This window comes from Tachyglossus aculeatus, chromosome 20, assembly GCF_015852505.1.
Source record: "Tachyglossus aculeatus isolate mTacAcu1 chromosome 20, mTacAcu1.pri, whole genome shotgun sequence".
Lineage (NCBI taxonomy): Eukaryota > Metazoa > Chordata > Mammalia > Monotremata > Tachyglossidae > Tachyglossus > Tachyglossus aculeatus.
The window spans coordinates 5,588,486-5,614,402 of NC_052085.1; the positions used below are offsets into that span (position 1 = coordinate 5,588,486).

The following is a 25,917-nucleotide window of genomic DNA, read 5'->3' on the forward strand; positions in this document are numbered from 1 at the left end:
AGTCTTTTGAACAATTTCAGGGTGGAATGGAGTGTGTCGGATCTCAAAAAGAATAGCTCTTAAGGTTTTATGATATCTGAAATTGTGAATCTTTGTATTATTTATTTTTAGCCTATCTAGGAGATAAGTATTTTTAGGCTTTTTTGCTAGGTGAAAGGATTTCTTTCCAGAGCAGTTTTTCTGATAGAATAATTATTAAAAACAGATGCTATGTCTTTTACTTAGCGAATTCATATTATGTGTTGAGAACTATTAGTTGTATTGTATGGCACTATTAAGTTTTTTCTGGTGATTAAATGTAAAGTACATCTGGCCTATGTGCCTTGTCATTATTGCAGGATCTTACAACCTCTGGAAACTCTGATTAGAGTCTAGATTTTTCCCTCCCGCACTCCCCAGGTTATTGTGAAGCCCAATCTTCCTTCAATTACCAAGTGGAAATACTATGGGCTAGAAACCCTCTTTAAAAAAAAAAAAAAGTGAATCTTAAAGGTTGTGAGTTCATTTTGACACTTTGGCAGAATTTGTCCGTGCTTTAATCAGTTCTGTTCCTGACTCTTCTTCTTTGCTATTTTCACCTAGGCAAGGGAAATCAGTCTCTCTCTTAGCCATGATTCAGTTAGAATCCTTAACCTTTCTAGGTCTCCCCTTGTGTTTACCATCTTCAACCAATTTAATGAATGTGGATGTTATCACTTGATCCTTAAACAATTTACTTCATAAACTGCTGAGTACATGCCATCTCCTGCCGAGTCTCAGAGATGGTGGACTGCTGAAGCGAAATTAAGATACTGTTCTACCCAATCAATGGTATTTATTGAGCACTTGGTGTGTGCAGTGCACTGTATTAAGCACTTGGGAGAGTACAATATAGCAGAGTTGGTAGACATGTTCCCTGCCCAAGACGAGTTTACAGACTAGAGGGAGGAATTTAAAATCTAATGGAGGTCACCAGCAAATAGACCAGAGAGCCAAAGCATAAATAAAAATAAACATAAAGTTCTAAATGTGTAATACATCGCAAGGGCTTCGGGGTGAAATGACTATGGTAGTTGAGGGTTGAGGTAGGCTGGAGGGTCGTGAGCTTTAAAAAGTATTTGAAGACTGGGTGGAAGATGGCATGGCAAATTGTAAAGGAGAGGACATAGGTAACAATAGGAATTGTGGTATTTAAGTGCTTACTATGTTCCAAGCTCTGTATTAAACGCTGGGGTAGATATAAAACAGTCAGGTGATAATTCTGTGAGTCCCACATGGGATTCACAGTTTTGAGTAGGAGGGACAACAGGTATCGAATCCCCCGTTTTACAGGTGAGGAAATTTGGAGCCCTGAGAAACTCACTCTCCAAGGTTACACAGCAGGCAGGTTGCAGATTTGGGATTTGTTTATGCTGGTCCTCTCCTTCCCAGGTTGCTACTCATCCAGTAAGCCACGGATTGGTGTGATAATTGGGGTCTGATGTTGAAAGTTAGATTGGTTAGTTTAAAGCATATAAAAGATGAATAGAATTCCGTTCTTCCATTTGTTCTCCAGATGCACCGGGAAGAGAAGCCTCCCTCCGCCCTGTTCTTTTTTGGCTCCCTAAGGGGAGAATCCTTTCCCACCTATTGGGATTCTTTCCTTCACCATCTGGCAGGTTTTCACACAAGCTGACGCCCTTGTCTTGTTTGGGGAGACTGTATTTCATAATTAATTCTGTTTTCTTTTGTTGCTTGTCAGAATTTCTGTTGATAGGGATATGCAGCAGTCAGTGAGTCATCTGAAACCTCCTATGTGAGGAGTGGGAATTGGCAGAGTTCTTGCTTAGACTATATTAGCAGGAAATACATTAGACAGACTAGTTAGTTGGCACTGTAGTTCAGGTTTCTTTTCAGTTTTGCTAGAAAGCCAGGCTAAATAGGTCCTTCCTTTACTTCTGATGTGGCAAGGTAGGTTTACTTGGTACAGTTACTCTTACTCCCTAATATGTGGAGCATTATATTTAAAATTACTTGGAAGCTGTTTTCTTTTGGGCCTTTTCAGGGACTCCTGGAATCCCAGATTTTGAGGCGGATGTTTGTTTTAGTTACCATCTTAATGTGCATAGTAAATTAAATACATAGCCTCCCAATGCTTTGGTTCTACCTTATCTAAAATCTTATAGCTAATTATAAAATCTCTTGGTATTTCTTGAATTGGCGGAATTTGTTCAATATTTTTAGACTTCACTGTCAAGCTGAAGTGTGTGACGCCCGTCATTAGACTTGATATGCCTAAGTGATGCTTTTATTTTGAACTTAGATTGCAACGATTGTCTAGTTTTGTACCCTGTCCTCTGATACTTCAATCAATATTCTGTGTTTGTCTTTGTGTACATATATAAGCACATGTCCACCTGTATACTAAATTCCAACCTCCCACCCAGGTGGTCAAGGATAGCGCATTTTGCCTCATCATTCAGGAGCAGGTTACTTGCACAGTATTGCAGAAAGGATGGAATTCAATTGAAACTCAAGAATTTACTCCCTTAAGATAGGCACTTTTAGTTCATTCACAATAATAGCCATGTCTAAGCACTGTTCTTTCTAAAGCACAAAGGTTTTAAGACTTAGTCAAGATTGCATTTGTGTTAAATACTGCTAAATTGATGTTGCTAAGGAAATTTTTAATTGTTTGTATTTCAGATTTTGACAGAGCAAGTGTGTACACAAGTTGTACACAAGCCGCATCCAGAGCCAGACTCTTCGGTGAAAATTCAGAATCCAAGTAAGCGCGATGTAATAGTTCATTCCTTATAGCTAGGTATTATTAAAAAAAATAATAATCAAAGTACTTAAGCATTTGCAGTGTGCCAGGCACTATACCAAGCGCTGGGGTGGATACAATCAAATCAGGTTGGACACAGTTTCTGCCCCACGTGGGGCTCACAGTCTCGATCCCCATATTGCAACTGAGGTAACTGAGGCCCAGAGAAGTGAAGAGACATGCCCAAGGTCACACAGCAGGCAAGTGGCCGAGTCTGGATTAGAACTCATGACCTTCTGACTCCCAGGCTCTTGCTCTGCTGCTTCTCAGTTACAGGACAAAGTAATTAATATTTTGTAGACTTCATGAAAATCGGTAGTTTCTCTCCCTTCTGCACCACCCATGCACTTGTATCTGCACTCTTCGGCACTTGACATTCACCCCTCCCTCAGCCCTGCGGCAAATGTGTACTTACCTGTAATTATTTTGCTGTCTGTCTCCCCTTTTCAGACTGTAAATTCCTTTTGATTAGAGAAGCTATCAACTCTGTTGCAGTGTACTCTCCCAAGGGCTTAGTACAGTGCTCTGCTCATAGTAAGCTCTCAATAAATACCGTTGATTGGATATTTGGGATTTTCATATGACTTCTACCTTTCCAGTGATCCTTAAGGTGGTTGCAACCTTGTTGAAAAACTCCACACCAAGTGCAGAACTGATGGAAGTTCGTCGCTTATTTCTGTCTGACATGATAAAGCTTTTCAGTAATAGCCGTGAAAACAGGAGGTATGGAAACCAAAGGTTGGAACAAAGTACTTGACTTAGTTCCTTACTAACTTTAACTCTCTCTCTCCCTAATTTTGTGTCGTTCTTTATTTTGTCTGACTTTTCCTTGGAAAACTGAGGTTAGTTTGACATAATAACGGTATTTGTTAAGCACTTACTATGTGCAAAGCACTGTTCTAAGTGCTGGGGGGATACAAGGTGATCAGTTGTCCCACGTGGGGCTCACAGTCTTAATCTCCATTTTACAGGTGAGAGAACTGAGGCACAGAGAAGTGAAGTGACTTGCCCAAAGCCACACAGCTGACAAGTGGCGGAGCGGGGATTAGAACCCATGACCTCTAACTCTCAAGCCCGTGCTCTTTTCACTGAGCCACGCTGCTTCTCTAAAATTATTTCATTTTATATCGTATTACCACAACTTGAAACAGTCTCTAGCCACAGTGTGATAAGGGCAAATTGTTTGAACTGAATAATTTACTAATGTGGGTTAATTAGAACTGAATTTGTGATTTTTGAGTACTCTGAAAAACTGGACTTGATATCTTCATGTTTTTCATAGCATCGTCAGCTAAAACTTGGGATGAATAGTTATTGAACTTTTATTTTCCTGTTTTGTGATTCCTTTTTTTCCTTGATAGATGTTTACTGCAGTGTTCAGTATGGCAGGACTGGATGTTCTCCCTTGGCTACATTAACCCCAAGAACTCGGAGGAACAGAAGATTACGGAAATGGTGTACAATATATTCCGGATTCTCCTATATCATGCAATAAAATATGAATGGGGAGGCTGGCGTGTCTGGGTGGATACACTCTCAATAGCTCACTCGAAGGTATCTATTGGTTTAGAATTAGTTATTGAAGTATCTAGACTGTGAGCCCGCTGTTGGGTAGGGACCGTCTCTATATGTTGCCAACTTGGACTTCCCAAGCGCTTAGTACAGTGGTCTGCACACAGTAAGCGCTCAATAAGGGTGGGGGCAGTTTGAGGTCTCGAAGTGCTGCCACGGTGGGAGTCAAAATTTGTACTTCCCAAGCGCTTAGTACAGTGCTCTGCACATAGTAAGAACTCAATAAATACGATTGATGATGATAGGCAGAACGCTACAGGAAATCAAATTTAGAGGGGGGCCTTTTTCCTCTCCTGCTCCCCATCTCCCCCACCCTACCTCCTTCCCCTCTCCACAGCACCTGTATATATGTTTGTACAGATTTATTACTCTATTTTACTTGTACATATTGACTATTCTATTTATTTTGTAAATGATGTGCATCTAGCTTTATTTCTATTTATTTTGATGACTTGATACCCGTCTACATGTTTTCTTTTGCCGTCTGTCTCCCCCTTCTAGACCGTGAGCCCGTTGTTGGGTAGGGACCATCTTTATATGTTGCCAATTTGTACTTCCTAAGCGCTTAGTACAGTGCTGTGCACACAGTAAGCGCTCAATAAATACGATTGAAGGAATGAAGGAATGAATAAATACGGTTGAATGAATGAATGAATGTTAGATACGTTACTTAATACTTAACCATTCCCAGTTGCATAGTGCCCTCTTGTGGCCACCATAGTTTATGGCAGGTTTATTGCAACAGGTTTCAGTGTTTTGAGTTCTTTATTGCTGCGGTGCTCAATGAGACGTAGTCAATTCTAATTTTGTCATTGAATTGACTACCTTAATTTATGTTCTCATGTGCAAGTACATATTTTTCTCTTCACTATTTAATGCCTTTCCTCCTTCTACCGCTAATCTCCTCACCGTGCCTCGTTCTCGCCTGTCCCGCCATCAACCCCCGGCCCACGTCATCCCCCGGGCCTGGAATGCCCTCCCTCTGCCCATCCGCCAAGCTAGCTCTCTTCCTCCCTTCAAGGCCCTCCTGAGAGCTCACCTCCTCCAGGAGGCCTTCCCAGACTGAGCCCCTTCCTTCCTCTCCCCCTCGCCCCCCTCTCCATCCCCCCATCTTACCTCCTTCCCTTCCCCACAGCACCTGTATATATGTATATATGTTTGTACATATTTATTACTCTATTTATGTATTTTACTTGTACATATCTATTCTATTTTATTTTGTTAGTATGTTTGGTTTTGTTCTTTGTCTCCCCCTTTTAGACTGGGAGCCCACTGTTAGGTAGGGACTGTCTCTATATGTTGCCAACTTGTACTTCCCAAGCGCTTAGTACAGTGCTGTGCACACAGTAAGCGCTCAATAAATGCGATTGATTGATTTGCCCTTAGTGGAAAGAGCTCGGGCTTGGGAGTCAGAAGATATGGGTTCTAATTGCGGTTCTGCCACTTGCCTGTTGTGTGACGTTGGGCAAGCCACTTACCTTCTCTATGCCTCAGTTACCTCATCTGGAAAATGGGGATTAAGTCTGTGAGCCCCATGTGGGACAACCTGATTACCTTGTATCTACCCACTACTTGGAGCAGTGACTGGCACATTAGTAAGTGCTTAGCAAATGCCATCATCATCATTATTATTATTATTAGACTGGAAGCCCCATATGGGACAGGTGCTGAATCTGACGTGTTTATTCTGTATCTACCCCAATGCTCCTGCTTACTGGGTCAGTGGAAAGAGCACGGGCTTTGGAGTCAGCGGTCATGGGTTCGAATCCCAACTCCACCACATGACTACTGTGTGACCTTGGGCAAGTCACTTAACTTCTCTGAGCCTCAGTTACCTCATCTGTAAAGTGGGGATTAAGATTGTGAGCCCCACATGGGGCAACTTGTTCACCTTGTATCCCCCCCAGTGCTTAGAACAGTGCTCTGCACATAGTAAGCGCTTAACAAATGCCATCATTGTTATTATTATTATTATTATCACCTATGCTATAGGTTCTGTTTTTGAATTTTGATTCCTTTCTTCATCATTACTGCAATCCAGCAAAGCACTTTCCTCATTGAGGATTGTATTGTTCTAAGAGGGAATTGGAATTTTCAGATGCTCTGGGATTTTTTCAGGGCCATCCTCTCATTTTATTGGCCTCATGTGAATCGTTGTGAATGTCTCTAATCTCTCTGAAAGCTCTTACCTTTAACTGTCCTACTTTTTAGGTTACTTATGAGGCTCATAAGGAGTATCTCGCCAAAATGTATGAAGAATATCAAAGGCAAGAGGAGGAAAACATTAAAAAGGGGAAGAAGGGGAACGTGAGCACCATCTCAGGTCTCTCATCTCAAACAACAGGAGCAAAGGGTGGAATGGAAATCCGTGAGATAGACGACCTTTCCCAGAGCCAAAGCCCGGAGAGCGAAACCGATTACCCCGTGAGCACGGATAACAGAGACTTGCTCATGGCAACGAAAGTATCTGATGACGTTCTTGGCCGTGCAGATAGACCAGGAGGTGGTGTCCACGTGGAGGTTCACGACCTCTTAGTCGATATAAAAGCTGAAAAAGTGGAAGCAACGGAAGTTAAGCTGGACGATATGGACTTATCACCTGAAACCCTGGTGACTGGGGAGAACGGTGCTCTCGTGGAAGTCGAATCTCTTCTGGACAATGTATATAGCGCTGCTGTCGAGAAACTCCAAAACAATGTACACGGAAGCGTGGGTATCCTTAAGAAAAGTGAAGAAAAGGATAATGGCCCGTTGATAACACTGGCCGATGAAAAAGATGAACCTACCAATAATAGTACCTCATTTCTCTTTGATAAAATACCAAACCAAGAGGAGAAACTTCTACCCGAACTTTCTACTAATCACATTATTCCAAACGTGCAGGAGACACAAGTGCATCTTGGGGTTAGCGATGATCTGGGCCTCCTTGCTCACATGACGAGTAATGTAGATATAACCTGTACGACCAACATAATGGAGGACAAGGAGTTTAAAATTCACACGACTTCAGATGGAATGGGTAGCATTTCTGAAAGAGAACTGTCTTCCTCTTGCAAGGGATTGGAGTACTCGGAAATGACTGCTACGGCCCTTGAAACGGAGTCTTCCGGAACCAAAGCGGCTCCTAATATCGAGGCGGGAAGTATCGTGTCAGATACCGAGAGGTCTGATGACGGTAAAGAAGCAGGGAAGGAAATTAGAAAGATCCAGACGACGACTACAACTCAAGTAAGTATGAATCCTAGAAATAGTTGGGGAAACAGGTCCCGTTGACACAACCGAATAATCTTCTCCTGCTTACTCGTCTACCACTTCTATATTTCCCAAAGGAGCTACTGAACTTCGGCTAGAAAGTAGGACTGGTAACTAGCACAGACTCTTTCATTTACACCCTTCATCCTACTCCCAATCAGAATTTCCAAGTATGAATCCTAGAAATAGTTGGGGAAACGGGTCCTGTTGACACAACCGAGTAATCTTCTCCTGCTTACTCGTCTACCACTTCTATATTTCCCAAAGGAGCTACTGAACTTCGGCTAGAAAGTAGGACTGGTAACTAGCACAGACTCTTTCATTTACACCCTTCATCCTACTCCCAATCAGAATTTCCAAGTATGAATCCTAGAAATAGTTGGGGAAACGGGTCCTGTTGACACAACCGAATAATCTTCTCCTGCTTACTCGTCTACCACTTCTATATTTCCCAAAGGAGCTACTGAACTTCGGCTAGAAAGTAGGACTGGTAACTAGCACAGACTCTTTCATTTACACCCTTCATCCTACTCCCAATCAGAATTTCCAGTTTTGGTTTGTTGAGCACCAGGCCCTGCCCTTTCCTCAATCCTGGATTGAGTAGTTGCTGAGGTTTGAGTTAAGGGCAGCGATAACAAGCATCCAGATCTAAAGCATGTTCCTCTAAGGAAGACATCCTGGGAAGAATCATCCAGGCAGCTGTCTGCCCAGAATCCTTTAGTGGGTGCATGCCTCTGCTGCATTTTTTTTGTTGTCTTATCCAAACCTTAGGAGCAGGGGAAGGTATAGATTGTTCGTCTAGGATCCGAGGAGAATACAGTCTGTTTCCCATAGTCCGAGTTTTCATTATGCATGAGGATCAAACGCTGTGGGTGGATTTTGGAGCCCTCACCCTTCAACAGTGGACTTTATTCGTTTTTGCGGGCATGGGGTAAATAGGCAGGGCTTTTTGGAGGGTAGCGAGAGTGGTCCAAGATTATCGAAGAGATTAAGTCAGGGAAGGACGGGAGAAAAAGACAGGAAGTGACATGAGAGGCAAAGGAAAGACAGGCACAGAATGAAGGGCATAGACAGACTATAGAAGATAGAGACTTACCTTCTTACCCGCTCTTTCTATCACCCTCTTTTCCACACACTTTGTCTCCCTCACCCCAATCAGTCTCTCTTTCTCTCTCACAAACACACACACACTCTCTCACACTCAACACCCTGGTGATCTTCCTTTCAGCAGGTGGCAGCTGCAGGAGGAAGATACGGTTGAGCATTCAGAATGACCCTCGGGGCCCCCGAGAGCCCAGACGGGCTCAAGGTGGCAAGCGGCTGGCAGAGGCAACAGACAAGATCTTCCGTTGCGTCTTTCTCTGTTCTCTGCTGTGCCAGCTGCCCGGCAGGCCGCAGATAACCCAGTCGGCCGCATACCCGCCTGTCTACTTGTTTCGATGTCCGTCTACCCCCTTCTAGACTGTGAGCCCCTTGTTGGGTAGGGATTGTCTCTGTTGCCGAATTGTACTTTCCAAGTGCGTAATACAGTGCTCTGCACACAGTAAGCGCTCAATAAATGCGATTGATTGAATGAATGGATGAGTGACTAACACCATTTGGACACAGCATCATTTCAGGAGCGGTGGAGTAACTATTCTTTGGCTATCTTTTTATCGGACATGCTATTTAGACCTCTGAGCAAGAATTTGTGAAAGGCGAGACTTTCCACTGAAAGTACTCGTCCTCATCTTTTTGGCAACTGACAACTGCCTTTGCGACAAGGTGACCTTGGAAGTTGGGTGCTGTGGAAAACACGTTGGGAGGATAGTTGCTTTCTTTGAATTAGATCACTGTTAGCACAGTGTACTCCAAAGAAACAGTAGGCTCCTGCTTCAGGCACAAAATGATCTATTTTTACTGTAAGAGCAGAGGTTTTTATCCAGTTACCGAATGCTTTTTCATGAAACTACAATGGCAGCAACAAGCCACATAGTGTTGTCCTCACATTACTAGTCACACCAGAGCTGGAAATCAACCGGAGCAACAGCGGTGGGCTAATTCAGGCAATGGTGTTTTTTCAGAGGGCAGCCCAAAGTCCTGTGCCTCAACACTGACCCAGAGACTGTGACTGTGAAGCCCCCTCCCCATCAGCTACTTCTCTGATGAGGGAAGACCTCCCGAAACAGGGTGACACAACAGTTCACCAATGACAAGCGCTGTATATTTTTTGACTGCAATATGTAGGGAAGCGGCATGTGCAGACTACAAGTCGAGACTTAGGTAATCGCTCTCTGGGACACTAATCTTGGGCATTCCTCCTCTCTGAGCTATCTGGCTCAGCTGTGTGGCTTTGGGCAAGTCACTTCTCTGTGCCTCAGTTACCTCATCTGGAAAATGGGGTTTAAGACTGTGAGTCCCCAGTGGGACAACCCGATCACCTTGTAACCTCCCCAGCGCTTAGAACAGTGCTTTGCACATAGTAAGCGCTTAATAAATGCTATTATTATTATTATTTTATTGTTATTATTATTAAGGATGAGGCCAGAGCAAGCCTTCCGGCATGGGCTGGAAGAGAACAGTTCAGCAGTCGGGGCCGGAGGGGCCGAACAAGTTGTTTTGTGTGGAGCAGTTGGGGGCGTGGATCCAGCAGGGAGTTGGGGTGGGGGCAGTTTGAGGCCTCGAAGTGCTGCCACAGTGGGAGTCAAAAGAGGTCGATAGGCAGAACGCTACAGAAAATCAAATTTAGAGGAGGGCCTTTTTCCTCTCCTGCTCCCCATCTCCCCCGCCCTACCTCCTTCCCCTCCCCACAGCACCTGTATATATATTTGTACAGATTCATTACTCTATTTTACTTGTACATATTTACTATTCTATTTATTTTGTTAATGGTGTGCATCTAGCTTTATTTCTATTTATTTTGATGACTTGATACCTGTCTACATGTTTTCTTTTGTCGTGTGTCTCCCCCTTCTAGACCGTGAGCCTGTTGTTGGGTAGGGACCATCTCTATATGTCGCCAATCTGTACTTCCCAAGCGCTTAGTACAGTGCTGTGCACACAGTAAGCGCTCAGTAAATGCGATTGAATGAATGAATGAATGAATGAATGAAAGGGAAGGAAGGGCAGTCTGTGGTGGGTGGGGGAGAAAGTAAAAAATGAAAAACTTCTCTGGGCTAGAGCTGGCAGCAGTGGGAAAATTTTGGTTGTGCTGGCCAGGGATAAGTAGTGATTAATGCTGCTGTGGCTTAATCCTTTAAAGCATTTCTGGTGATATTTCTTCACAGAGGTATACCCTTTAAGCATTTGCTATTCACCACCTCCCTTCTCAGCTCCACAGCACTGATGTACCTATACATCTCTATTTTATTTTCATGTCCGTCTCCCCCAGTAGACTGTAAGCTTCTCGTGGCGGGGGACACGTCTACCCTCACTCCCAAATGCTTATCCTAGTGCTCTGCAGTCCTCTAGACCGTAATCTCGTTGTGGGCGGGGAATGTGTCTGTTTATTGTACTCTCCAAAGTGCCTAGCACAGTGCTCTGCCCACAGTAAGCGCTTGATTATATCATTGATAGAGCACCCCCATCCACTAGGCAGTGTGCCTTCTCAATCATATGTATCGAGTGCTTACTTTATGCAAAGCACTGCGCCGAGCCCGAGGAGAGGACCTTGACGTCTCAGGGTGCGTGCTCTGTTTGTCAAATGAGTATTTCTCCTGCCCAATTGTGCTGTCCTTCACTTAGGCTGTTCAGGGTCGGTCTATCACCCAGCAAGATAGAGACCTCCGAGTTGATTTAGGATTTCGAGGCATGCCGATGACGGAAGAGCAGAGGCGCCAGTTCAGTCCGGGTCCCCGCACGACGATGTTCCGTATTCCTGAGTTCAAATGGTCTCCGATGCACCAGCGGCTTCTCACGGATTTACTCTTCGCTTTAGAAACGGATGTTCATGTTTGGAGAAGGTAAAAACCCTCTTTTGACCTTACAAGAAAAAAGGGGCTACGCTCAGTCAGCATTAAACATAAAAACGGCAGGGAAAATGGCCTCAGATATGTATTTGGTGGATCAGATTATTGTGTTTTATGTGATGTAGGGGTTTTGGAAAGTCTTTCTTGAAGCAGCTGAAGCAGCCTGGCTCACTGGATAGACAACGGGCCTGAGAGTCAGAAGGTCCTGGGTTCTAATTCTGGCTCCGCCACTAGACAGCTGTGTGACCTTAAGTCACTTAATCAATCAATCAATCGTATTTATTGAGCGCTTACTGTGTGCAGAGCACTGTACTAAGCGCTTGATATCTCCGTGCCTCAGTTCCCTCATCAGTAAAATGGGGATTGACTGTGAGCCCCATGTGGGACATGGACTGTATCCAACCTGATAAGCTTATATCTACCCCAGCACTTAACACAGTGCCTGGAACCTAGTAAGTACCTAACAAATACAATAAAATGTCATTTCATTTAATAATTGTGATATCAAGTACTTACCACGTGCTGTGCACTGGGAAGATCATCGACACAGTGAATGTAGGTGATATACAATGATAGGCTTAACACTTGCAAGCTTTTTTCCTTTTGCCTTCATTTTGTTTCTTCCTTCACTTAAGTATTTTTGAAAATGTACTTTTCCTTCTCCAGTTGGTTTTTTAAAGCTTTGATTCTTAATTGATAGTCTTAAAAGTTAGTAGTCGTAGTAATGTTAACCAGATGCTTACTGTGTACTAAGCGCTGGGCAAGAATAATTCTGTAACTTCTAAATCAGCCTGTATTTTGCTTTGGAAAGGGTGTGGTCAACATTTTCAGTCATGCACTATGACATACCGAATAGTCACTACTGTATTTTGGTCCCCAACTGTAAATTTAATATATTGAAGTGGCATGCTGACATTTTGATTATTTTAAATTGTTAACATTCTTAAAATTTTGGAAGAATGTTATTGTCAGACATGTGTGGCTTAAAAGTACCCGGGTGTACTTATTTTCATGTCTGTTTCCCCCAGTAGACTGTAAGCTTCTCGTGGCAGGGGACATGTCTGCCATCACTCCCAAATGCTTAATAATAATAATAATAATAATGGCATTTATTAAGCGCTTACTATGTGCAAAGCACTGTTGTAAGCGCTGGGGAGGTTACAAGTTTGTCCCACAGGGGGCTCACAGTCTTAATCCCCATTTTACAGATGAGGGAACTGAGGCACAGAGAAATTAAGTGACTTGCCCAAAGTCACACAGCTGACAATAGGCAGAGTGGGGATTCGAACCCATGACCCCTGACTCCAAAGCCCGTGCCCTTTCCAGTGAGCCACGCTGCTTCTAGACCATAATCTCGTTGTGGGCAGGGACTATGTCTGTTTATTGTTGTACTCTCCAAAGTGCTTAGCACAGTGCTCTGCAATCAGTCAATCAATCAATCAATCGTATTTATTGAGCACTTACTGTGTGCAGAGCACTGTACTAAGCGCTTGGGAAGTACAAGTTGGCAACATATAGAGACAGTCCCTACCCAACAGTGGGCTCACAGTCTAGAATAATAATTGCATTTGTTAAGCGCTTACTATATGCCAAGCGCTGGGGTAAATCCAGCGCAATCAGGTTGTCCCATTGGGACTCACAGTCTGCACAATCAATCAATCCGTATTTATTGAGCGCTTACTGTGTGCAGAGCACTGTACTAAGCGCTTGGGAAGTACAAGTTGGCAACATATGGAGACAGTCCCTACCCAACAGTGGGCTCACAGTCTAAAAGGGGGAGACAGAGTAAGTAAGCACACAGTAAGCGCTTGATAGTATCATTGATAGAGCACCCCCACCCACTAGACAGTGGGCCTTATCAATCATATGTATCGAGAGCTAGCTCTCTTCCTCCCTTCAAGGCCCTACTGAGAGCTCACCTCCTCCAGGAGGCCTTCCCACACTGAGCCCCTTCCTTCCTCTCCCCTTCATCCCCCCTCCATCCCCCCCATCTTACCTCCTTCCCTTCCCCACAGCACCTGTATATATGTATAGATGTCTGTACATATTTATTACTGTATTCATTTATTTATTTATTTTATTTGTGCATATCTATTCTATTTATTTTATTTTGTTAGTATGTTTGGTTTTGTTCTCCGTCTCCCCCTTTTAGACTGTGAGCCCACTGTTGGGTAGGGACCGTCTCTATATGTTGCCAGCTTGGACTTCCCAAGCGCTTAGTACAGTGCTCTGCACACAGTAAGCGCTCAATAAATGCAATTGATGATGATGATGATTACTCTATTTATTTATTTATTTATTTATTTTATTTGTGCATATCTATTCTATTTATTTTGTTAGTACTAATCTCCTCACTGTACCTCGCTCTCGCCTGTCCCGCCATCGACCCCCGGCCCACGTCATCCCCCGGGCCTGGAATGCCCTCCCTCTGCCCATCCGCCAAGCTAGCTCTCTTCCTCCCTTCAAGGCCCTGCTGAGAGCTCACCTCCTCCAGGAGGCCTTCCCAGATTGAGCCCCTTCTTTCCTCTCCCCCTCGTCCCCCTCTCCATCCCCCCGCCTTACCGCCTTCCCCTCCCCACAGCACCTGTATATATGTATATATGGTTGTACATATTTATTACTCTGTTTATTTATTTATTTATTTATTTTACTTGTACATTTCTATCCTACTTATTTTATTTTGTTGGTATGTTTGGTTCTGTTCTCTGTCTCCCCCTTTTAGACTGTGAGCCCACTATCGGGTAGGGACTGTCTCTATGTGATGCCAATTTGTACTTCCCAAGCGCTTAGTACAGTGCTCTGCACATAGTAAGCGCTCAATAAATACGATTGATTGATTGATTGATTGATAGTACGTTTGGTTTTGTTCTCCGTCTCCCCCTTTTAGACTGTGAGCTCACTGTTGGGTAGGGACCGTCTCTCTATGTTGCCAGCTTCAACTTCCCAAGCACTTAGTCCAGTGCTCTGCACACAGTAAGCGCTCAATAAATACGATTGATTGATTGAGTGCTTACTTTACGCAAAGCACTGCGCCGAGCGGACGTACCCGGCGGAAATGCAAAACTTTCGGGCTCGATTTTCTTTGTGCATATCTATTCTATTTATTTTATTTTGTTAGTACGTTTGGTTTTGTTCTCCATCTCCCCCTTTTAGACTGTGAGCCCACTGTTGGGTAGGGACTGTCTCTATGTGTTGCCAACTTGGACTTCCCAAGTGCTTAGTCCAGTGCTCTGCACACAGTAAGTGCTCAATAAATACAGTTGATGATGATGATCATTACTCTATTTATTTATTTTATTTTCTTTGTGCATATCTATTCTATTTATTTTATTTTGTTAGTATGTTTGGTTTTGTTCTCCGTCTCCCCCTTTTAGACTGTGAGCCCACTGTTGGGTAGGGACTGTCTCTATATGTTGCCAATTTGTACTTCCCAAGCGCTTAGTCTAGTGATCTGCCCACAGTAAGCGCTCAATAAATACGATTGATGATGATGATGATTACTCTATGTATTCATTTATTTTATTTGTGCATGTCTATTCTATTTATTTTATTTTGTTAGTACGTTTGGTTTTGTTCTCTGTCTCCCCCTTTTAGACTGCGAGCCCCCTGTTGGGTAGGGACTGTCTCTATATGTTGCCAGCTTGGACTTCCCAAGCGCTTAGTCCAGTGCTCTGCACACAGTAAGCGCTCAATAAATACGATTGATTGATTGATTGAGTGCTTACTTTACGCAAAGCATGTACCCAGCAGAAATGCCAAACCTTTGGGCTCGATTTTTTTTTTAACACGCGGCGTCTCAGTGTGTTTCTTTTTTCCAGAGAGGGAACGTATTCTTTCTTTCTTTCCAGCCATTCCACCAAGTCTGTGATGGACTTTGTCAACAGCAATGAGAACATCATTTTTGTGCACAACACAATTCACCTGATTTCCCAGATGGTGGACAATATTATCATTGCTTGCGGAGGGATTTTGCCTTTACTCTCTGCAGCCACGTCCCCCACCGTGAGTACAGCACCTCCCCTATTTCAAAACTGCACCTAGAGGAAAACCTTCAGAAATGCTTTAAGGGGTATTGATCAATCAATCAATCAATCATTCAATCAGTCAGTCGATCTCGTGGTCCTATTTCAAAACTGCACCTGGAGGACAACCTTCAGAAATGCTTTAAGGGGTATCGATCAATCAGTCAGTCAGTCAATCAATCAGTCAGTCGTATTTATCGAGCGCTTACTGTGTGCAAGAGCCCCGGACTAAGCGCTTGGGAAGCAGCGTGGCTCAGTGGAAAGAGCCTGGGCTTTGGAGTCCGCGGTCATGGGTTCGAATCCCGGCTCCGCCACATGTCTGCTGTGTGACCTTGGGCAAGTCACTTGTGTCTCTGTGGCACAATCGGTTAGCGCGTTCGGCTGTTAACTGAAAGGTTGGTGGTTATGTTGCAAACTTGTACTTCCCAAGTGCTTAGTACAGTGCTCTGCACACAGTAAGTGCTCAATAAATACGATTGATGATGATGATGATGATGATGGTTCAGGCCCACCCGGGGACGGGTTAGCGCCACTTTATTTCTTTTAGACTGTGAACCCACTGTTGGGTAGGGACTGTCTCTATATGTTGCCAACTTGTACTTCCCAAGCGCTTAGTACAGTGCTCTGCACACAGTAAGCGCTCAATAAATACAATTGATGATGATGATATTGGTTCAAGCCCATCCAGGGACGGGTTAGCGCCACTTTATTTCTTTTACACTGTGAGCCCACTGTTGGGTAGGGACTGTCTCTATATGTTGCCAACTTGTACTTCCCAAGTGCTTAGTACAGTGCTCTGCACACAGTAAGTGCTCAATAAATGCGATTGATTGATTGATTGATTCTTGGAGCCCCAGTTACCTCATCTGTAAAATGGGGATGATGACTGTGAGCCCCACGTGGGACAACCTGACCACTTTGTGCGCCGCCCCCCCCAGCGCTTAGAACAGTGCTTTGCACAGAATAAGTGCTTAACAAATGCCATTAAAAAAAAAAAAAGTTGGCAACATCTAGAGATAGTCCCTACCCAACAGTGGGATCACAGTCTAAAAGGGGGAGACGGAGAACAAAACCAAACATACTAACAAAATGAAATAAATAGAATAGATATGTACAAGTAAAATAAATAAATAGAGTAATAAATCTGTACAAACATATATACATATATACAGGTGCTGTGGGGAAGGGAAGGAGGTAAGATGAGGGGGATACAGAGGGGGGTGAGGGGGAGAGGAAGGAAGGGGCTCAGTCTGAGAAGGCTTTAGTTATAATAATAATAATAATGTTGGTATTTGTTAAGCGCTTACTATGTGCAAAGCACTGTCCTAAGCGCTGGGGGAGATACAAGGTAATCAGGTTGTCCCACGTGGGGCTCACAGTCTTCACCCCCATTTTACAGATGAGGGAACTGAGGCCCAGAGAAGTGAAGTGACCTGCCAAAGTCTCGCAGCTGACAAGTGGCAGAGGCGGGATTTGAACCCACAACCTCTTGACTCCAAAGGCCGGGCTCTTTCCACTGAGCCACGCTGCTTCTCTAAGTTATACCTTTCATAAGGGAAAATTAGTTTCTTGGAATCCCTCAGCCATTAACCTGTTAACATTCCTTTGTTTGTTTGGATTCTGGTGCCAAAATACAAGCAAAAAGGATTATTTTACACACCTTGAGGGCAGACCCACCTCTCTTACTTCCTTTTTGCGTCACTATAAATTAATTGATTATTACGGGATCTGATAAGCACTTACTATGTGCCAGGCACTGGTCTAAGGGCTGAGGTAGATACAAAGATACCAGGTTGGAAACAGTCCCTCTCCCACAGCAGGCTCACAGTCTAGGTGGGAGGGAGGAGGATTTAATCTCTATTTTATAGATGAGGAAACTGAGGCACAGTTAATAATAATGTTGGTATTTGTTAAGCGCTTACTATGTGCAAAGCACTGTTCTAAGCGCTGGGGTAGATACAAGGTAATCAGGTTGTCCCACGTGGGGCTCACAGTCTTCATCCCCATTTTACAGATGAAGGAACTGAGGCCCAGAGAAGTGACTTGTCCAAAGTCACACAGCTGACAAGTGGCGGAGCCGGGATTTGAACCCACGACCTCTGACTCCAAAGCCCGGGCTCTTTCCACTGAGTCACGCTGCTTCCATATCTTACATACTTAACTTCCAAGTGACTTGGCCGAAGTCACACGGAAGACAAATGGCAGAGCCAGGATTAGAACCCAGGTCCTCTAACTCCCTGGCCTGGAGTCTTTCCACTACGGCATGCTGGACCTAGTTCAATGCTCTGCACACAATCAGTGCTCAGTAAATACGATTGAGTGAATAAATACGACTGAATGAATTGCTGTTACTGAAAAGTAAGCAGGGGAAAAGAAAAAGAGATAGAAAAATAAACTGATGAATTTTCTTTTTAGCAAAATCATTGAAAATTCTGACAAGACTGAAGGTTGAAATTATCGGATAAAATGCATATCTGCTATTATCCAAGGCTTCAAATTCCCATTCAATCTTTGTCCTTAGTACGGTCAGCCTTGGAAGCCGTGGATAATAGCAGATATTTAGACTGTGAGCCCACTGTTGGGTAGGGACTGTCTCTATATGTTGCCAATTTGTACTTCCCAAGCACTTAGTACAGTGCTCTGCACATAGTAAGCGCCCAATAAATACGATTGATGATGTTGATATGTATTTTATCCAATAATTTCAACCTCCAGTCTTGTCCGAATTTTCAGTGATTTTGCTAAAAAACAAAATTCATCAGCTTATTTTCTATCGCCTTTTCTTTTCCCCTGCTTACCTTCCAGTAACAGCAATTCATTGTCTCCCCCTCGTCCCCCTCTCCATCCCCCCATCTTACCTCCTTCCCTTCCCCACAGCACCTGTATATATGTATATATGGTTGTACATATTTATTACTCTATTTATTTATTTATTTATTTTACTTGTACATTTCTATCCTATTTATTTTATTTTGTTGGTATGTTTGGTTCTGTTCTTTGTCTCCCCCTTTTAGACTGTGAGCCCACTGTTGGGTAGGGACTGTCTCTATGTGTTGCCAATTTGTACTTCCCAAGCGCTTAGTACAGTGCTCTGCACATAGTAAGCGCTCAATAAATACGATTGATTGATTGATTGATTGATTGTCGTATTTATTCACTCAGTCGTATTTTTTGAGCGCTTACTGTGCGCAGAGCATTGAACTAGGTCCAGCATGCCATAGTGGAAAGAGCCCAGGCCTGGGAGTTAGAGGACCTGGGTTCTAATCCTGCCCCTGCCGCTTGTCTTCCGTGTGATTTCGGCCAAGTCACTTAACTGTGCCTCAGTTGCCTCGTCTATAAAATGGAGATTAGACCCTCCTCCCTCCCACCTAGACTGGGAGCCTGCTGTGGGAGAGGGACTGTTTCCAACCTGATAACTTTGTACCTACCTCAGCCCTTAGACCAGTGCTTGGCACGTAGTAAGGGTTTATCAAATACCGTAATAATTAATTTATAGTGACGCACAAAGGAAGTAAGAGAGGTGGGTCTGCCCTCAAGGTGCGTAAAATGATCGTCATCACTTTGCAGCGCGTAGTATGTGTAAAAATACCATGCTAGGAACCCGTTCCGGCTTCGGAAGCAGAAGAGATTAATCTGTACTCATGGAGCCGGTTTGAGGCTTAGAATTTGTCTCTCCTGTGATTGCACTTGCTCTCTAGTTCTTTTCAGACAGGACCAGCTTTGCATGAGGGCTTTGGAGCAACAGCAAATGTCATCAGTCTTACTCCTTTTTGGAAAAAAAAAAGTGTTTCCTTTGTAAAAGTTCATTGTACAGCATTGCCACCCTATAAAATATAAGCTCAGATATTTCCTGAAGGGTGAAACTGTCCTAGAAAAATAAAAAGCAGAGAAAAGTGACGTAAAATATGCAATAGTTACATAACACTGCCTTGCGATATTTGGTTGCTTTCGGAATTAACTTTTTGACTGTTTTGAAGCATAGATATTAATTCTGTATTTATTCAAAATGTATGCTTTCCAAGTATACTTTGTGTTTCGATTTTTAATTTGATTTTAATACTTTTCTTTTTCTTCTATTGTTTTGGTCCGTTGTCTGTTTTGTCTATTGCATGTCCAGGGTTCTAAGGTTAGTATTACTGCTGGAAGTTTCAGTTCTTAGCTTTGAAACTTTATTATTTTTGCTTATTTCTGAAATTTTTGACTTTTGATTTTTCCATGTCTCACACGAACATGCAGAATATCTTTTGGAGAACTTTATACCAAAGAGAATATTTTTAAATTCAAGGTTGTGGTCAGTTATGCTTTAATCATATGCTACAGTGTCCAGGATTAAATTAACTCAAGTTAATTAAAACAGAAATGTTCTGGGAAGGTGTAAAATGGATTGCCATAGCTGCCAACCCTAGGATTTGGAAATCTTATTACGTTCAGTTTTTCCCCCCAAAAAAAGGGTGTGGGTGTCCATCCAATTTCCAGCAGTTTTCTGTAATATCTTTAAAGGTTTCATGTTATAAGATTTTTTTTTCCCCCCAAGGAAATAAATTAATTTTCTGAAGCATTTTCCTAGACTGCACAGACTATTTTCAAGCATTTATAATTGTTTTAATTAGAGATAGGAAAATTGCTTCCTCTATTCCGGAGTCATTAGCATTTCACGTTGGTAAAAATAGATTTTACCTTTTTAAAAATTGAAAACACGAAAAATATACTAACTTGTAGGTTTAGAAGTTGATTTGTGAACCAAAGAATTTACAGAAAAAAATTCAAGGAAGTGTAAATGAAGGAAAACTAGATTCAGTCTCCCATACTACCGTGCATATTTTTTTTAATCCTAGCACACATTTTTGCTTTGATAAAAACTGATTTATTTTGAAAGGTCAGTAAACATAACGTTTATCAAGTTATCATATTCCCGGCAAGAAATTACTACTTGGGTAATTGAGTTGATTTTTAGAAAGCTTTCCTGGAACAAGAATTCTCTCTAGACACATACATATAGGCATGAATTGATATGTGTATAAATATATAAGATGTTTATATATAACATTCTCTTTATGCATATACAAATAGCATATGTATCTGTATGTATGATACATATATATATATATATATATGCATATAGTATAAATGTGTATATCTTAATAGCCTCTCAGATGCTAACTCCAAGGAAGCTGTGGGACGGAAACCTTTATTTTCACTCCCGGAGGCTTTTGAACTGGATTCCCAACCTCACTCATCCTAGGTCTCCTCCAAGTCCCGAGAACTTCCAAGCAAGGCTGAAAATATTCAAGAGGTTCTGAATAGGGCCGAAAAGACCCCAAATAGATCCTTTAGCCCCATGTCTCTGAAGCTCACCTCCCCCTTTCTTCCCCGAAACCCTGTCCCCTATTCACCCCTGCACTACAGATGGTCACGTGGCACCTTTGGATAGCAAATGAACCAGTCTTATGAAATTTTGGTCACAAATTACCTTTTTAGTCTATAAGAAAAATGTTCAAGAAAACCTGACTCTAAATATTTAGGCAGTATGGGTCTATATTAACAAAGGGATCCAGCCAAATAAAGGAAACTCATTTTAGCAAACCAAGATGCTGAATTAACTTTGGAAATACAAGGGCTGAGCCTAATGATCTCTGAGTAAATGTCTGCTGATGCGAATGAACTCTTTATTAGATCATGAGGTTCCCCTATTGGGCATCTCTCTACCTTTCATTGATTTAATATATCTCAGTGGGCAAGTAGATCTCCAAGGTAATAGTCTAATGTTGACTAGATTGGGTTGGGTGAGTTGGGTTTCTGATGAATGGTAGAGCTTTACAGCTTCTTACCATTTAAAAGTAAAAAATCAGAAGCATTTTACGTTTACATACGTACAGTAATAATGTGAAAAGCCTTCCATTTTCATGTGTCAGAATTGCTATTTTATTTGAAGTCAGCAATGATGCTGAAATCATTTGGGGGAATGAAGAGTTATAACAAAGTACAGGAAGATAGATGCTCATTTTGGGATAAAATGAGCTCTTAGTTGTTTGAAGTCCATAGAAAATTGCTGGGTTAAATTGTCCAGATCAGCGTCCTGTCTGTGACAATGGCACCAAATGACCTTTTGGAGGAACAGTGTAATGGTCGCCCTCCTGACATCCAACCACATGGGTGAAGAAGTGCTTTTTTGTACCTTAGCTTTCCCAACTAATACCCCGTTAGATGTCCCCCATAGATGAATTTATTCAGTCTCTTCTCGAGCCCACATATATTTTTGGCCTTCATTACCTCCCGTGGTAATTAATTCCATTTGCTTTCCAGCTACTGTTTGAAAAGCATTTCTTCTTATCGGTTTATTTTAGATTCATCACCTTCACATTTCAAGAAAGTCCCCTGTTTCAATTAATTGTATTTATTGAGCACCTGCTGTGTGCCTGCCAAACACTGTATTAGTGCTTGGGAGAATACAACAGAATCAGCAGATACGTTCCCTGCCCATACCAGTGCTTAGAACAGTGCTTGGCACATAGTAAGTGCTTAACTATAACAGTCATTATATGGAGCTGGTGTGGTGCGATTTGGTGAACAATCTGGGTTTAAGTTGTCCATGTTCTTCAGGATTGTATCACTTCTCAGGCTCAGTCATTAGGGTTGAATGATGCCAATCTTTTCAGCTGCCTTCATTCAGAAACTGCACCGTACCTTGTGGTTTCCATTCTGTGAACCTTTTCTACCTCCAGAGGCCATAAAATGGTTCCATGTGCCATCTCAAAATTGATTTGTTTTGATCAGATAGATGTGTAGGCCAGAAATGGATCACTTACCATTTGTCATCTCTAATACTCCTTAATCAGCATTTCCAAAGAGAAAGTGAAACAATGTGAGCATCAGAATCAGTCAGTCAAATTTATTGAGCACTTACTGTGTGCTGAACCCTGTGCTATATGCTTGGGAGAATACAGTCTAACAATAAGCAGAGAGAAGGACTTGGGAGGGCATTGGGTGGGATGGCTAACTCACAAGTGCCCAAATGGACACCAAGCACTATATGAACTCACCTTGTGACAATATTGAGCACATCAGATGTGAGTTCAATCTGCAGACCTAGTTTGGCCATTACCAGAAAGTTAAGCAATAATGATTTTCATTTCTCCTTCCTAACCTTGCCCCCACCCCTCCCCAGCAAGATTCGTGGGGCTATGAATAACAGGGTAAAGACAAATAATTAAAGTAGAATAAACGTTAAATAAGTTCAATATGAAAAAATACCCCAAAAAATCAAAACAGCACAGCATGTGGAATTGATTTTGTGTGGCCTTATGACCGTTGATTATGAAACCACAGAATTAGTTGCAGTGCTTTATGGTTTCCCAATACATCCTTCTTTTTATAAACTACTCATTATACAAGTGAAAGTCGGGGGATAGATGTCATACCAATTTTTGCGTATGCATCAGTTAGAAAACTAAAATTAGGAGTCCCAGCAGTTCTCCAATCATTAGTATCTATCATGACTTGTAGATCAGTAGAGTAGGGTAAAAGTCCATCAGGAATGTGCATTAATTATATGTTGAAAGTGATATTCAATGTATGCAACGAACAGTGTGTGTACAGTTGCCTAATTGGTGTCCTCTGTTCAAAATGGGCATAAGAAAACAACTCAACTCCCCAAATCGTATTTCTTCCATGTTGGGAAATTTAAAATAAAAATATTTGCATATAGAAAATTAAGAAGGCTAATCAGTAAAATTATTTTTAATCTTTTGCCCATTGGCAAGAAATTAAAGTAATATTCATAGCTGCAGATTTGTTATCTTGAGTCTTAGAACAAATTCACTCAGTTTTTTATGCGAGTAGAAGACAATTTTCAAAATTTCATGAATTTTAAACTGATCAGAAAATAGTAACATCATGAATTCCTTGTGAATTTCCCATACAACTCTGTTCAATAGCATGATTCTTCTCGGAAGTACTTTGTAAACTTTTTGAAGTATGATTTACATAATAATCGATAAATGACATTAAAAAAAATCCCTGTTTAAAACCAAGCTGAAATCTAACTAATACTTTTTTTGAAGACTGAATTGGAAAATATTGAAGTGACACAAGGCATGTCAGCTGAGACAGCAGTGACTTTCCTCAGCCGACTGATGGCTATGGTTGATGTTCTGGTATTTGCCAGCTCTCTAAATTTTAGTGAGATAGAAGCCGAAAAAAACATGTCATCCGGAGGCTTAATGCGGCAGTGCCTAAGACTTGGTAAGTATATACAAAACACAGTGTGCACTTTGTAATGACTTGAAAGCCAAAATGAACCTTAGATCATGTAAGAGCTGACCTTGTTTATGATCACGATGCACTAAATCAGAAAGTAGATCGGGTATGGCCTGTTTGGATTTTAAGACATAAGGGCCTTGATCATTCATCAGAGAAGCAGCGTGGTTCAGTGGAAAGAGCATGGGCTTTGGAGTCAGAGGTCATGGGTTCAAATCCCAGCTCCGCCAACTGTCAGCTGTGTGACTTTGGGCAAGTCACTTAACTTCTCTGTGCCTCAGTTACCTCATCGAATGAGGATTAAGACTGTGAGCCCCCTGTGGGACAACCTGATCACCTTGTAACCTCCCCAGCGCTTAGAACGGTGCTTTGCACATAGTAAGCGCTTAATAAATGCCATTATTATTATTAGTATCTTTGGATTATTTATATTGCTGATATGGTAATCGTGTTGAAAATCAATTATACTTTGAAAAGATGGGCTTTCTTATAGGCTTCTATCATAACTTTTTCATTATTGGTTGAAGTGCAAACTTGTACCCGACCCCTACTTAATTACAGCTAAGATTATGCTCATTAATAAGTTACAGTGAGATTTTTCCAACTGTCAGCACTTCAACATAATTTTGGATGGGGACAGGGGAGAGGACCACTAGAAATGTTCATTGGTTCTATTGACATCATTTTTGAAAAGCAAATAAGATCATCTTGGTGGAATTAGTTTTTAGTAATGTTCCACGCTGACTTTTTTATTTTAGTGTGCTGTGTTGCTGTGAGAAATTGCTTAGAGTGTCGGCAGAGACAAAGAGACAGGGTGAACAAATCTTCCCTTAGCAGCAGCAAAACCCAGGAGACTCTCCAAGGTGGAACTGCAACAGCAGGCACAAAGGTAACTTGGCTTTTGATTTTTCTCTCATTCAGTGAACTGGAGCTGGGCTGAAATTTAAGATAACATCTAGACCAAACCCCCTTCCTATAGGGAGGCCTTCAGGATTGAAATTTCCAAATGTCCCATTCATGTATCAGCCTGGCATTAGGCTTTCTAGGTCCTGCCTCTCCCCTTGTTTTTTTCCCTAGTCGTTTTGTTAATCTGATTCCTGTTTGAGTCATCTGCGTCAGAGATTGTTCACGTAAAATCCTTTTTAACACCATTTTTTAGCTAGTCTAATAAATTTTTGTGTAGTGTATATACAGGAAGATAGTTCAATCTGAACCAATTCCCTGAAATAAACCACCTCACCAGAATATTTTCTTTTTTTTTCCAGACTCCTCTGGAAAATGTTCCTGGCAACCTTTCTCCCATTAAAGATCCTGATAGACTTCTTCAAGATGTAGATATTAATCGTTTGCGAGCTGTTGTTTTTCGTGATGTGGTGAGTGGTATTTTTTGAATTTTATTGGCAGAGACCATACTGATTTGGATGAAATTGTGCTGGTTAGTGCTTGGTGGCTCTAGGGATTGAGAGTCTGTGGTTCTCTTTTTTCTTGTCTAGGTCCTCTAGTTCAGCTCATTCTTTTCATAGGAAGAATGTAGAATTTTAAAATTTCACTCCCAAAAGAGAAACTTAGAAACTTGAATGAAATACTTCCTGAAGATTTCTTAAGTAGAGTCGAATGCTGTGGCTGGCTTGAGGAAAAACTTACACTATTGCTTTGGCAGCAAGGAAGTACTGGAGCTGAACATCAAAGAGAAGTGGCCACTTCTCTCCCTCAGTCTTGTTGGGGAAAAAAAACCCAAACCAACAAAAAAGTAGAAATTGGCTTATTTAAAACCCTTACTTTTGCCCTTGGAAAATGTTGTAATGAGTTGTGTGTGGAAAATTGGCATTTTTCGGCAAGAGAAATGGTGACTTTGAAGTTTAGCTTCTTTTTATTACCATCTGAAGGCTAAACTTCAAAAGAAAAAAATATATTTCCCCCTCCAGTCCAGTTGAGCTGTTCATCTGGGTTTGAAAAAGAATTCACATGGCTTCTTGAGTCAAATTTTAGAACTCTTAAAAGAATAGGAACAGGGCCCGTCTTTTAAATAAGTGCAGACAGTCTCTGGCTTGAATTTCAATTCTAAATTATGTATTTAGTGTAA

General features: G+C 42.0%; 1 protein-coding gene across 7 annotated transcripts in view; it reads left to right on the forward strand.

The window, feature by feature from the left end:
• NBEA (neurobeachin) overlaps window positions 1-25,917 on the forward strand; it is a 448,073-nt gene that overhangs the window by 112,910 nt on the left and 309,246 nt on the right. For 5 of the 7 annotated variants that reach the window (XM_038761708.1, XM_038761703.1, XM_038761704.1 and 2 more), the window contains exons 19-28: window positions 2,665-2,746; window positions 3,385-3,508; window positions 4,147-4,339; window positions 6,569-7,585; window positions 11,333-11,550; window positions 15,405-15,558; window positions 19,696-19,704; window positions 23,639-23,819; window positions 24,593-24,723; window positions 25,100-25,207. In XM_038761708.1, the coding sequence (XP_038617636.1) occupies window positions 2,665-2,746; window positions 3,385-3,508; window positions 4,147-4,339; window positions 6,569-7,585; window positions 11,333-11,550; window positions 15,405-15,558; window positions 19,696-19,704; window positions 23,639-23,819; window positions 24,593-24,723; window positions 25,100-25,207 (2,217 nt within the window). The remainder of the gene's footprint in view (window positions 1-2,664; window positions 2,747-3,384; window positions 3,509-4,146; window positions 4,340-6,568; window positions 7,586-11,332; window positions 11,551-15,404; window positions 15,559-19,695; window positions 19,705-23,638; window positions 23,820-24,592; window positions 24,724-25,099; window positions 25,208-25,917) is intronic. The other 2 variants (XM_038761709.1, XM_038761705.1) reach the window with 1 other exon arrangement.